Here is a 14,943-nt window from a genome sequence, read left to right as displayed (position 1 = left end):
TGTATTATGGATATCATTCTACTCATTATCACCATCATTATTTTAGAGGTCAGTGAGTTGCTATGGCACTTATGTGTGCTACCAAGATCCAATTTAAACCAATTTAAAGATCTCAAGTTTCTGCCTTTTGTGTACTACAAGTATGAACTAGAGCGTTGCTTTAACTTATAAAAAGAAAACAACTCAGCTATATTTACCTTTGTGCATTTTGCTGAAAAATTAGGTCTGTTAAGTTCGGGCAATGAAGAGGCAGGAGACGATACAAGTGACAACAGCTCTTTGGTTTATTGTGATCCCAGCAAAAGCCAACAGGCAAAAACCCCTCTTTAAATAGTACTTTAAATAGTATTTTGGCTGAGGCATCAGCCAATCAGCATCGCACCCAAATTTCTCTCCTAAAATTCAAATACATTACACTCCTCCCCTCCCAGAACACATTTTACCATATTTACATAGTTTTTTGCATAACATTTGCATGTTATTTTTCCACATAGTCACGCAGGTAGACAGGGCGTCTCCTAACTCTTTCTGACCTGCGCAATTCATTCCCTGGGAGTGAGTCAAGCTGGTCGGAGGGACTGTTTGTTCCTCCCAGCTCCTCCTCTGGGCCATCCGGCCCTGGATTATTGTCAGAGTCGTCTCTGCTGTCCTCTGGAGGAGCCGGTTGGCATCGCTGGACTTCTTCAGACAGCTAAGTCCTCCGATCGCCTCAGGGTTGAGTTAGCTGTTGGTTCAATTATTGGGTAGTCAGGGTCTGGCTGTTTGGTTTCTGGATTGTTTTGTATTCTTTTTCGTAATTGATCTATGTGGTGTCTCCACACTCGGCCATCCCCCATGTCCACTATATATGACTTTGGGCCCGTCACTCCTACAATTGTTCCCTTTAGCCACGCTGGGCCTTCACTATAGTTATGTGCCCATACCGGGTCACCTGTTGTCATTGTTCTGGTTCTTCCCTTTGTGCTTTGGTACCCATCAGGGGAGTATGTTGGGTTTAACCGATCTAGGGGGCACCAAAGTCTTCTACCCATTAATAACTCCGATGGGCTGCGGCCGGTGGTCACAAAGGGAGTTCTATTTTGAACTGCCAGGAAGGTATCAATTTTGGATTGCCAATCTCCTGGGCTAATTCTAGATAGCGCTTCCTTGGCACTGCGTACAAAACATTCTGCAAGTCCGTTCGTCGCCGGGTGGAAAGGTGCCGAGAGGACATGTCGGATGCCCTCTTCTGCCAAGTACCCCTCAAACTGGGTGGCCGTGAACTGTGGGCCGTTATCGGACACTAGAGTGTTGAGCAACCCGTGTGTCACAAATAGATGCCTCAAGACTATGATTACAGCTTCCACTGTTGTGGCTTTCATGAGTAAAATTTCTAACCACTTTGAGTAGGCATCTACCACAATTAAGAAGGTCTGCCCATGGAACGGCCCGGCAAAATCTATGTGGATCCTGGACCAAGGACCCTGGGGTTTCTCCCAATCCCTTATGGGGGCTGTTGGGGGTAGTGGCCTTGATTCTTGACATGCTTGGCATTTCCCTACCCGGTCGCTAATGTCTCCTAGCTTTTAATCTAATGGGAGCCACCTGGGGGTCCAAATTGAATGAAATGGGGGTCCCCACGTACTTGCCCAGGCTGTCTTGGAAAACGTCCTCGAATTCTCTCAACAGTTTGTCCTTCAGTTTGACTCCGCTTCTGTGAACTCCGGTTATTCCCATGCCCAAGGCGCGGAACCAGTCCAGACCTAGCAAACTGGGCAGGTTTCCATCTACGATGGTGATCGGTAGGGTTTTCTTGAATTGTCCATATTTCACTCTGACGGACGTGACTCCTCGAACAGGGATTCGGTTCCCCTGGTAGTCTTGCACTCTCAGCTTTTGGGGTTGCAGCTGGCGTTTCGCGATGTCTGGTAGGTCCCTTGCGATAGTGTCCCAAGACATAATCATGATTGATGAGCCGGTATCCACCTCCATTTTACACTGCACTCCTTCAATATATGTCTTGGTGAATATTTTCTTTTCTAGCCGTGTCGATGCGTGGCCCACTCGCACAGTGGTCTGATTCAACTTCGCGCCTTTTTTAAACTGACCAATCCCTGGCTGCTTCGCGGATCTGGCGCCCTGTTGATTGGCCGGTTTGAATTTTGGGCGGGAAGGTTGTGGAGCTCGGCAGGCCTGAGCTATATGTCCTTTCTTTTCACACCGCCGACAAATTGCGTCTTTGAACCTGCAATTCTGTCGTTGGTGTTGGCCTCCGCAACTCACGCACTCGTCCCGGTCGCCTCTCTCCGGCCTCCCGGTGTGGAAAACCTCTTCCTCTTCTTCACTGTTCGATTCGGCCTGGATTTCTTCGCTGTGGACTGGCGTTGCTTTTGCTGCGGCATTTGGCGTGTTTGGCTTTTGTAAGGTTTCCGCCGCTTTGGTGGACATCTCGTGTGCCCTGGCCTCATCCAGGGCCATCGCCAGGGTTAGGTTGCTTTTCGACAGCAGCCGCCTCTGTAGTCGGATGTCCCTGACCCCACAAATGAGTTGTTCTAATAAAGTGTCCTCCAAGTCTCTATACTCACAGTGGGTTGCGGCTTTCCTTAATGCGGCCATGTATACGCTTATCGATTCGCCCTCTCGTTGAACTCTTTGCCTCAACTCGAACCGTTGTACAAACTTCGACGGCACCGGTGCGTAGTGTGCTCGTAGCATCGTCTGTAGCGTTTGCCATGGCACCGACTGTACAGGCGTTGGTTCCGACAGCGATTCGGTGGTATCGAAGACTTCTGGCCCACAGTGGCTCAGGAAGTAAGCGCGCTTCCGATTATCCGATACTCCTTGCAGTTCGTTAGCTTCGAGGAAACACTCGAAACGAGCCATGTACGACCCTCATTTCTCCTTGGCTGGGTCGAATAGTGCTGGCGCCGTATAGCTAGACATCGCTATGTATCCGCTCTTGATACTGGCTGGGTTTGAAACTAAGTGGCTCCTTCAGCTCTTTTCCTAGTCTCACTGCCTTCAAAATCCCACCTTCGTCGCCAATGTTAAGTTCGGGCAATGAAGAGGCAGGAGACGATACAAGTGACAACAGCTCTTTGGTTTATTGTGATCCCAGCAAAAGCCAACAGGCAAAACCCCCTCTTTAAATAGTATTTTGGCTGAGGCATCAGCCAATCAACAACGTGCATTTTCCCGCCCAAATTTCTCTCCTCAAATTCAAATACGTTACAAAGTCACTGGAGTACATATTTCTTTATAAGATTTTTATTATATTATAAATAATTCAAGACAGTGAACATACCTAATATTCCTTTCTCTTCCTATTTTACTCACAATGATAATTTTGTAAAGTGAGTTGGACTTAGAGTGACTGGCCCAGCCACTTAGCCATTTTTTCATGCCTAAGGCAAGACTAAAACTCACCAGCTCCTGCTTTCTAAGCCAGCATCTTAACCACAATACAAGAAAGAGAGTAAGTCGAATGGATTTTGCATTTACAATAGCTGAGTTATGACTCGGATGCTTCCTTTCCTTATAAAAATGAATATTTTCTAAAGCAACTGTTGTTTCCTTTGGACGTGCTAACTTGTCCATGACACATAATGCTTTGTGAGAAGGAGAGGTGGTTTGGCAATCAAACTTGAGTGTAACTGACAATACTGTTTTGTAGTAAGGACAGAGTTAACTAAACAAATGCAGACTGAGAAATGAAAGACAACCAGGAAACCATAGTGAAAGTATGTGGAAACACTGCCTTGATCTTATTAAAAACAATGAGAACAAAGCTTGATTAAAAGCAGCAGTGCTAGCTGGTGCTGGGACCTGCTGTTGGGGAACAGGGCTTAATGGTTCCCTCTGTGCCATTTCCCCAGGTTCTCACCTGCAAAGATGCTATAGGCCAGTGATGACTAACTTTTTTGTCATCGCAGGCCGAAAGCACGTGCCATAGGTTCGGCTATAGATGCTGAAGAGAGAGAAAAGAGTATTCTCCAGAGGTGGGTATCACATAATGTAACAACTGGTTTGCCCAGCACCAAAAATGTGAGCACGCATGGCTTCAAAAACAGGGCAACTATATAGGATGGGATAGCGCCAGGGCGGGGGGGGGGCAGGCCCAGCGAACCAGTCCAAACCGGCAGCAACCCACCTGTGAGCATATCCTGTTCACCATCATCTTCCACCTATATGACTTTGTTGGTTATGACGCTGGTGCCAAGGATAGTCTACTTCCCCACCCCCTCCCATTCATGTCTCTTTTCTCCATTGCTGTATTTAAGGAACAAAATATCAAATAAAAGCATTTAAGGAGATCTATGCTCAGGCAGTAGCCTCTCATACAATTTTTGTCTCCCTCCCTCTGCAAACACAGGTTGCTCTGCATCTATTTCTCCTCCTCTTCCTCCTCCCCCCTCTCTCCACTCCTCTTTTGTTACGTCCTCTTCTTTCTTCTTTCCCATTTCTAAAACAACAAGCTGAAAACCAATGGAAGGACCTTTAGATTGAAGGGGTGTGTGTCCCTATCCCCTTCACAATGAAGTAGCACCATCCAGAGAAAAAAAAAGGTTCATGATTTGGTTACATGCAATTCTGAATCCAGTTGCAAAGGTGTATTTCTTGCTCATTATTTCCACATCAATGGCCACAGCCAGAGGAAAAATATGCCAGAGAGACCTAGAGATCAGAAATGTACAATCAGGCCTTCATCCCTGCCTACCGCCTCTTAATCCACATCCCTTTAAAGGTGGGCTCTGAACTGTCTGACGAAAGGACAACATTATTAAATGCAGGGAACAAAAATCACCGGAACTGTATTTCATGCAGTCAGTGTTATATTTTCTATTTAAATTAAATAATACCATGCTGAGTTTTTACCATGGCCCTACCCTGTTTTCCCCCAAATAAGACATCCCCTGATAATAAGCCCAATTGGGCTTTTGAGCACATGGCAATAAGGCCAAGCGCTTATTTCAGGGTTAAAAAAAATATAAGACAGGGTCTTATTTTCGGGGCAACATGGTAGTTACTCCTTTTTTCTGTCCCACTTGCTTTTTGGCTTGTGATCACTTGCCCCACCCAAAACCAAGTTATATCATCCAGTGATGCTCTCTGTGGATGTCCTCTCTTACCATGACAAGCCCTTTGGTGATCTGCTCCGAGCAGCCATGGCACAGTTCCCCAAAGTGGGCCCAGTAATCCTTTTTGCAGTAGAGGCGACCATCCTTCTCGTAGTACTGATGGGAAAGCAAAGCCCCACATTCGCAGCACCTGCAGGGACAATAAGAAAATAGGGTTTTTTCAGCCTCAGGACTTTTAATGGAAACCTACTGCATGCAGAGATTCCAAAACCAGAGCTTGAAGGAGGCATTATCCCTCAGGTTCAGAGGGGTTGTGTTTTCCTAGCATACATAATTTAGACTGCTACTAATTTGGTCAGACCAAATTACTCTTAGATTCAGTAGCACATGCTTGTTAGCAGGGGTGGGATTCAGAAATTTCAGCAACCAGTTCTCTGCCCAGTTGCTGGGTGGGTGTGGCCATGGTGGGCGTGGCCTACTTGGCCTCCTGCACCTCGGAGGGGGGGCATTTTCATCCTCCCCAGACTCCAGAGGCTTTCCTTGAGCCTCCAGGAGGGCGAAAATGGCCTCCCCCTGGGCTCCCCCTGTTTCTGGCCCTCTGGAGGACAGAAACAGGCTCGTTTTTGGACTTCCGGTAGGCCCGTTTTTTTGCCCTCCCCAGGCTCCAGAGGCTTTCCTCAAGCCTCTGAGAGAGTAAAAATGGCCTCCCCCAGACTCCAGAGGCTGGAAACGGGCCCGCTTCTGGAACTTCCAATAGGCTTGTTTTTCATCCTGCCAGAGCCTCCACGCAGACCCTGTACTTATCTGGCATCCAAAATGAGCTGCATTGAGACTCCTGGGGGGGGGGCGGGGGGGGGCAGGGTCAGCCAGTCCTTGCAACAACCGGTTCGGCGAACCAGATTAAAATTAACATCCGGTTTGCCCAAATCGGTCCACACTGGCTGAATCCGACCCCTGCTTGTTAGGTTAAGAGCCACCGATTTGGGAAAAAGAGAAACCTTGTTCAGTTCCTCCTTATTGCCTTGTTCCTGTGTAACACAGCGTCTGAAGTCCTTGTGTTGTCTTATTCCAGTGGCCATTTCTTGATTGCTTATACAGGGTGCATCTTGGACTATTTAACCAATTAATGCTTAGATTCTAAGATTTTTTAAAAACTGGAATACCATTTCCCCACCACCACTATCTATAATATTGTGTTTCCTTGGAAGACCAATGGGCAGTACAGGAAGATGAGTCTAGAAGTGTGACCCCAGAAATGTGTGATATATTGTGTGTGACATATTGTATGAAATCTATTTCTGAAATCTATTTCTATTTCACACAATACAGGTAGTCCTTGACTTAACAACACTTAACACACTTCAACTTCACTTAGTGACCGCTCAAAGTTACAACAGCCCTGAAAAAAGTGACTTATTACTCATTTTTTCATAGTTATGACCACTGCAACATCCAATTTTAGGGCAAGTCAAATTTGTCAACTTTCAATTTCCAAACATTAGGGGTGCTCAAAAGTTGTGACATGTTCCCCATGACCACATGATTTACATTCAGATGCATGACAAATCACTCACATTTATGATGGTGTCCATTGCAGTCTCCAGGGGCCATGTGATAACCTTTTGCGACCTTCTCACAAGCAAAGTCAATGGGGATGCCAGATTCACTTAACAACCATGTTACTAACTGTACAACTGTAGTGATTCACTTAACAAATGTGGCAAGAAAAGTCATAAAACGGGGCAAAACTCACTTAACAAATTTCTCACTTAGCAACATAAATTTTGGGCTTAATGGTGGTCATAAGTAGAGGACTAACTGTATATCGTGAGTAAGGGAAACTGTTTTGGCTAAGGATTTTTCCAGAATAGCTTGGAAGTAGAATGATCCTCCAGATCTAAAGTTAATAGTTTTGGGGTTCACTCAACAAGCTGGTCTTGAAATGTTCCAGTTGTACTGTGTAAACGTTGCCCCAAGTGCAGTGTTTATGTCACATCATGATACGCTCTGCGGGCTAAGGGGGAGCACATTTAAATGGCTAAACCATTTGACCATACTTCCTTAGGCAAGGGGCAGTGTGGATTTAGCCATTATGAGATTATTAAGCCCAATCTTGCCTTTTGTGGATTGCTACCGGTCTGTTTTCTTGGACTTTTTAATAATCCAGCTGGGCCACCCAGAGAGGACTGTTTACTGGTATAATCCTGATCAAATTAAGAAGTATTGTAACTCTACACATATGTGGCCCTGGTACAATCAAGGTATTTATCTAGGATGATTTTCTTAGTTGACTCTTCCTTTCAGCTCAGTGAAAGGAATCCATGCCAATAAGAGAAAGAAGGAACTTTAATCGCCTCTGAATCATTTTTCAAAAGTGACCTGTCAATGTCCCCATGAAGCAGAGGATATGACGGCAGATTTGAGCCTGACAATAAAAAATATTTCTTCACTCATTACTATAAATAATTCAAGGCCACAAATTACAGGGAGGGACTCTCGATGTCTTTTATATGAGATATGGAGAAATTAATTGAGATCAACCCAACATAAATTCTGGTGGACAAGAAGAATATCAATATCTAGAAAAAGTATATAAAAGCTGGGAGTATTCAGAAGTAACCTCTATTTCCATCCTTTTTCTGAGTATTTTACATGGGAGGGGCCAGACAGGCATAGCTGCTGGGGATTTCTCCTGAAGAGAAGAGAAATGACACAGGAGATCCACTTCCTATTTAGATCTGGCCTGTTGCAAAATCTGTGTTTTTCTTCTCATACCACATGATGCACTGTAAAGATATTGTGTGGAAATGTCATTTGCTGGGCAAAGTGTATTGTTTGGACACAATTTTGTTCCAAAGCGGATTTTGCCTATTACCATGATTTATAATTAACTGCAAGCATAGCATCTGGTCATTCCTTGGAAAATGAAGTCCACAAATGAAAAGTGGCATGGAGCTAAACACTCTCAGTGAACTGACAGATGTTGTAGCTGACGAATCAGCTGTCTTTTAGAATCTGCAGCTAATCAACTACATTCAAATTGATCTTACCAAACTGCAAGGTACGGTAAGACCCTTCTGGCAATGCCAATAGCATCAGATAATTTGAAATGTATGAAATGATTGACCAGATGCAAAGTGGCTTCTGAAAATTTGCAAGGACTTAGCTCTCTTCCCACATTTTTTGGAAATCCCATTAGTTTCCTGGTTCTGCTAAACCAGTGCATCAATTAAAGAATACAATAAAATAGTATGTTTTTGTCACCTTGAATGTACACTAATCAGCATACATTAAAATGAAACTTGGCTGCATTCAGCTTTCAAAAAGATAACCATTATGCATATACCCAGAAACATAAACATATATGACATAGAGAAACATCACAGTCTAAAAGCTGTAGCAATTTATCCACAAAACCCAACCAATTATTACTTGTCCTTTGGCACACTAGGGAGATAGGGAGAAAAAGTGTACAGTGGTACCTTGGTACTCAACTACTTTGAGACTCATCAATTTTATGTATTTTGCCATGAAAATTTTGTCCTGGTACTCATCATTTGTTTGGTATTCAGCAAGCAAACTGGAACTTGCCAGTTTTGGTTGCCTTGTGATTCGCTACTCTTTCCAAGAAACAAAGAGGGTCAGGGTTCCAAGGAACACCCCCAACGAAATAAAGCTCTGAGGCTTGAGGTTCCTCAAAGTTCCAATTTATTAGAGATGTCATGTTGGCACAGCTGGGAAAACCCGAAACTGAAAGCTTCCAGGTTTTCCACACCCAGTTGATAGTTCACAGCCCTGCCCCACACCCACAAGTTCATCACATTGTCCAATCAACTCTTCACACTCAATTGGATACAATCTTCAGGCAGTCTACATCAGACGCAGGCAAAAGTCCTTGAATACGGAATGTTGTTATGACTAACTTTCTATCGCTCCAACAACAACCCCCTCCCAACTTCCCCAGCTAAAATATGTGGCAGTTAAGAAGCAAAAAGAAAATTGTCTTCCAAAACTGACAGAGGGATGCATTAGTCATCCCCTTGCAGTCTCATCTTTGCTTATGCAGTCATTTTGAGCGTTTTTGTGTTCCTAAAGGGAAGTTTTTTCTTATTTTATTTAACCTAAGTATTTATTAATTCTTAGGTTTATTTCTCATGTAAAGTAATGAGAAATCTTTTTACATATTGCCTTAAAATATGGGTTGTCTTTGATTTGGGAATGCATTAAATTTATTTACATTTTTCCTTATGGGTAAAATTTGTTTGGTACTCATTGTTTTTGATACTCATTGTGCCTCCCGGAACCAATTAATGATGATTATTGAGGTACCACTGTACTTGCTTCTGAATTTCCAAATGAAGAATTCCTCTGGAATTTTTGAAGGCATCATCTCCGTGACTATATTTCCCCCCAGCCCAATGGTGGTATTCAGCCGGTTCCATCCGGTTTGAGTGAACCAGTAGCTATGGCTGCGGGAGGCTCTGCCCACCCACCCGGACATCATCATGTCCCATTTTTGATGCTCTGCACATGCATGGAGGTGCGCGTGCTCCCATTTGTGAACCAGTAGCGAAGGTAAGTGAATATCACCCCTGCCCCAACCCTTGACTTTATGCTTAATTTAGACATGGAGCTGGAAATAAGAGGAAAGGTCTCAAATATCTTTTGTACTGCTGCTCTCAGCTGCGTCTCCTTTGTCCTTGAATTCTCTGTTTAAGCTCTGGAATCAAATGACAGACTCGAATCGAACCTCTCTCTTCTCCCTCAGACCCCAATATTTCTTGCTTCCAACAGCAGTTCCCAAAGAGCCAAGAGGGTAGATCTGAGGCCCCATCAGTCCCCTTAATGTGGTTTGCTTCATTTAGGCTCAGCATAATGTAGGAAACCTGTGACTGTGGCTTGTAAAGAGGCACACATTATTTTTATCTTCAAAAGCCAGTGGCTTTTATTAACAATAGTTTTAAACTATTGTTTAATAGTTTAAACTAACATGGCTTAGGGCCTGGGTACTTACGGGACCACCTGCTGTTACCTCATGCCTCCCACCGACCCGTACGCTCTCACAGAGAGGGACTTCTCAGGGTGCCGTCCGCCAAGCAATGCCGTCTGGCGGCCCCCAGGGGAAGGTCCTTCTCTGTGGGGGCTCCCACACTCTGGAACGAGCTTCCCCCGGGTTTACGCCAAATACCTGACCTTCGGACCTTCCGCCGTGAACTGAAGACACATCTTTTCATTCGCGCGGGGCTGGCTTGAATTTTATTGGTTTTTTAAATTTTCTTAAATTTTAATATCAATTTTAAACGGGATTTTAGTTTTTTATATATTTTAAAGTTTCGGGCTAATTATAATAAGTTTTTTAATTTACATTTTAAACTGTACATTGTATTGTCTTTTTTACTTCTGCCTGTACACCGCCCTGAGTCCTTCGGGAGAAGGGCGGTATAAAAATCAAATCAAATAAATAAATAAAATAAATAAATAAATAAATAAATAAACATTAACAGAAGTCACAGTAATAACCAATGGTGACATTGCTGGAAGGGGTGGCAACAATGGTATTTCTTTCCGCTGCCCTCCCTCCTCCAAGTCTGAGAGGTGAATAAAATAGGTACAGTATGCCTTCAATTTGATTTAGCTTCCCCTGAAAAGTATGCTATTACATTATGATTTACTCATTGAATTTTGATGACAGTGTCTAGGAATCTCTATGGGTGCATTCACACTGCCCACCCGCCCTGATGTCATCACGGACGCTTTGCACATGCGCAGAAGGTTCGGTTCTGCACATGCGCAGAAGCACCCCATGCGCTCACCGTTCCGAACCGGTAGCGAAGGTAAGTGAAACCCACTACTGATTTGTATACCATTTGGTATTGTACACATTTGTATACCAGCTCTTGGAACTGAAGTGGTTGATAAATCTTAGAAGTAAATAAATAAAAAAGAAAGTCTCATGTACTTGTTATGCACATTCCCTCTATCTACTAATAGCAATTTCTGTTTCAGGCAAGTACCCTTCAATAAATGTGTTGATAAAGGTTTCTCTTCTGACCAGATTTCTAGCCTGGTGCCTTAACTACTAGACTAAACCTGCTCTCATATTTCTCTGTATGCTTGGGCAAGATAGAAGACTGCAAAACAATATGGTATGAAAACAATTGGCCTTCCATAGGCTTCCCACTTCCATTTTCACTTTTATTTTTGTAAAAAAAAAATGGGGCCAACATTCAACCATTTTTGTTCACAAAAACTTGAGGTCTTGGGGGATGGATGGAATGAATGTAGCTCTGCTGCTCACTCCTTTTTAAAATAATCCTATCTTGGATCAAAATCCTATCTGGAGAAGAGATGATAGCAATTCACAGCACCCAACTTTTATAGTCTTGCCCTTATTTGTTTAGATCAGAGGTCTCCAACCTTGGCAACTTTAAGACTTGTGGACTTCAACTCCCAGAGTTCCTCAGCCAGCAAAACTGGCTGAGGAACTCTGGGAGTTGAAGTCCACAAGTCTTAAAGTTGCCAAGGTTGGAGACCCCTGGTTTAGATGACTAACCTACCAGAGCCAAAAATTTACATTCAAATATCTAATGGAAATATATAAAGCTCCTTTCTCTTTGTTTCAGTTTTTAATTCTTGTACGGATCCATTCACCTGGCCTTCTGTTTTCTAACAGCTAGGCTTATCTCATTGTGGAATGCAAATTCCATAGGATTATACCAGAAATTCAGTAGGCTTTCAAAGGCTTGACCTCCCTGACTCTTTCTAACCTGTCAGTATGTCATGAGAAAAAGGAGGTGAGAAGTGGAAAAAAAAATCTAACCCCATTGGTATTTCATGAGAAAAAGGAGATAAGTATCAGGGTTCCAAGTAATACACTCATAGCAAACAGAACTCCGATAGTAAGAAGTGTAAAATATGTTGGGTCAACCTCAGTTTGATCATATATGTCATTTCCTTTTAACCAATTTCTCACGTAAGGCAGCGAAGTGATTCCACCATCACTGGAAAGATTTAATAGTGTTTACAACAACAACACACCCATTATTATATTTTATTGATTTTAAATTTTCTATTATTAATTTTAGGGGTTTTAGTTTTATATATTTTAAAGTTTTTTAGGCCAATTATAAAATAAGTTTTTTAATTTGTATTTTAATTGTATATTGTATTGCCTGTTTTTACTTTTGGCTGTACACCGCCCTGAGTCCTTCGGGAGAAGGGCGGTATAAAAATCGAATAAATAATAATAATAATAATAATTAGCAGAGGTCACAGGTGAGTTTGCCACAGATACTTCAAGATCATCTAGCAGTAATAAGAGGTCCACCCTTTCTATGCAACATACAGCATGTGGAACTAAGGCAGGGGTCTGCAAACTTGGCTCTTTTAAGACTTATGGACTTCAACTCCCAGATTTCCTCAGCCAGTTTCGCTTTGCTGGCTGAGGAACTCTGGGAGTTGACGTCCATAAGTCTTAAAAGAGCCAAGTTTGCAGACTCCTGAATTAAGGGAATCGATTTCCTTGATATCCCTTGTAAAGAACTGTAAATAATTAAATGGGTATTTAATTGCCGAGGGTTTCAATTTCATGTTTAATTCTTATTTTACTGGTAGTCCTTGACTTACGACTGGTCACTTAGTGATCGTTCAAAGTTACAATATACCCAGAAAAAGGGACTTATGACCTGGATTCCAACTTCTCAGGACCAAGCTCCTCTACAGTCACCTGCTTGCATTTTGGGTGCTCAGCAGCTGGCCTGCATTTACAGCTGTTTGCATTGTCCCACAGTCACGTGATCGCAATTTACGATGTTTTCACCAGAAGCTGATATTTGCTTCCAGTTTTCAGCAAAGAATGTTGGGTGCAGACAATGGGTTCACTTAATGACTGCAGTGTTGGTTTAATGACCACATTTTTTGCTTTACCACCACTGCAAAAAAAGTCATAAAATCAAGCATGGTCATGTGATGACCTACTTAAGGACCTGGAATGACTTATAATCGTAATTCTGGCCTCAATTATGGTCGTAAATCAATTTAATAATTTCCGGTGTTATTAACTTCCACAGAGGCATCCACAAGAGAGCGGTTGAAAAAGTCAAGGTGTTAATTGTGACCTGCAATTAAAGCTCTGCCCGTTTGTACGTATTTATGCATGTGTTCAGTTGCATAGTCATGGCCATCTTTCTGACTTTCTTTTACACCTATATTCTCCCCCCACAAACACCCTTATTGTTTTTTTGTCAAATATTTTCTAATTTGGCCTCTCAATTTTATAACTAAGTTTAATGCTTTCACCAGAATAATCATTTCTATTTTCTTGCACTGATTGCCATTGGATTTGATTTTTGAATTTAGGATGTTCGTGCGTTCATTTCATCCTTTTTATATAATATACTCAAGTAACTTTTTTTCCCAGGCAGACTCAAAAGTTAGACCTGTTCCCTGAAAAGGATCTTCTTTTAGATCAGTGGTCCCCAACCTTTCCAGCTTGGTGGCCCGGTGGGAGGGGGGATGATTCCGTGCACAAATGGAGCTGTGTGTGCGCACTCACCTGCCACTTCCACAGCCCTTAAGTATCTGAACACATGCATAAATGTATACAAATGGGCCACAGCCTGGTACCGGGTCATGGGCCGAGTATTGGGGACCCCTGCTTTAGATGTTTCACAAAACATGTTTCTGGTGCTGCTGCCCTGAATGTGGCAGCACTGTGCCACATGAAGAGAGATGCAGTGCTGTTTCCAAAGATCTTTGGTGCATGCATTTCTTTTGAAGCAAACGTCTGCCTTCCTGCTTTGTTTGGCAATATTGAGGCATAAGGCCTTGCTTTTTCTACTTCTTTGCAGTGTTTCTCAACCTCAGCAACTATAATATACTATATGTGGACTTCAAATCCCAGAGTTCCCTAGCCAGCAAGCTGGGTGCTCTAATAATTTAAATCAAGGGTCTTGGCAACTTGGAGGACTTAAAGCCTGGAGGACTTCAACTCCCAGAATTCTTAAAGTTGCCAAGGTTGGAGACCACTGGTTTAAATTATAACTGTTCTGCAAAAATGCCACTTGCAGTATCTTCTTAAAAATGTAACCACTAAAAAAGTAAATCCTGAAAACCTTGGTCGTAAGTAAGCTCCGGTTTTCAACGGGGTTCTTTTCCCAATACATGCATGGATCGTTATGAAATCTTAGAGATCATCATCTTCTGAACACAGGAAGAAAGTCCATTTATAAGCTTGAATTCAAGATTCAACGAAAACGAAAATATGCCAGACGAACATTAGGTGCCTCCAACCCACGGTTGGCAGATCCCAAGGTTGAAAATGAAAATTTCCTAGAAATCTCTGGAGGAAGTTAAGGGAATCCTTCAAATTAGCCTCATCTGAAGGAGCAGCTGGCTGGGTTTGCGAACTCCCTCTATTGCTTTGTTTTTCCATTTCTAGGCACATCTCCAGGACCAGCCAGGATCCCCTTGTCTCAGTCTGCTTCCCACATTTGCCTGCTGGCCGATTAAAATAAAACCCTGGAAAAATAGCTTGCATGCTGCTGCGCAAAGGTACCCACTGCTCTGCATTGAGTTGAAAGCCTGCTCCATTCTTTCTGCCGCCACAGACTCACACGGCGTCTAACAAATTGCTCCTCCCCTTTCCTTCCTGTGCACTCCAGGTAGCCAACTGCAATGACGGTCTCAAGGGACAAGGATTACCTTACGCCACAAGGCTTATAGTGACGAACAGTTACAGGAATTGGATATGGCCGCTTTAGAGAAAAGAAGGACTAGGAGGTGACATGATAGCAGTATTCCAGGGTTTGAGAGGCTGCTACAAAGAAGAGGGTGTGTGTGTGTATGGGGTCAACTTGTTTTCCAAAGCACCAGAAGGCAAGACATG

General features: G+C 43.1%; 2 protein-coding genes across 3 annotated transcripts in view; both read right to left on the bottom strand.

The window, feature by feature from the left end:
• Positions 1–14,943, bottom strand: part of LIMK1 (LIM domain kinase 1) — a 55,885-nt gene that overhangs the window by 28,129 nt on the left and 12,813 nt on the right. For both annotated transcript variants that reach the window (XM_058164564.1, XM_058164563.1), the window contains one exon: positions 5,109–5,247. In XM_058164564.1, the coding sequence (XP_058020547.1) occupies positions 5,109–5,247 (139 nt within the window). The remainder of the gene's footprint in view (positions 1–5,108; positions 5,248–14,943) is intronic.
• Positions 529–3,102, bottom strand: LOC131188905 (uncharacterized). The gene is made up of 2 exons (XM_058164567.1): positions 1,625–3,102; positions 529–724 (listed from the first exon to the last, which is right to left on the bottom strand). The coding sequence occupies exons 1-2, from the start codon at positions 2,860–2,862 to the stop codon at positions 721–723; spliced, it is 1,242 nt and encodes a 413-aa protein (XP_058020550.1). The 5' UTR covers positions 2,863–3,102; the 3' UTR covers positions 529–720.

Source organism: Ahaetulla prasina, chromosome 1 (assembly GCF_028640845.1).
Source record: "Ahaetulla prasina isolate Xishuangbanna chromosome 1, ASM2864084v1, whole genome shotgun sequence".
Lineage (NCBI taxonomy): Eukaryota > Metazoa > Chordata > Lepidosauria > Squamata > Colubridae > Ahaetulla > Ahaetulla prasina.
This window is presented reverse-complemented; position numbering and strand designations above follow the sequence as displayed.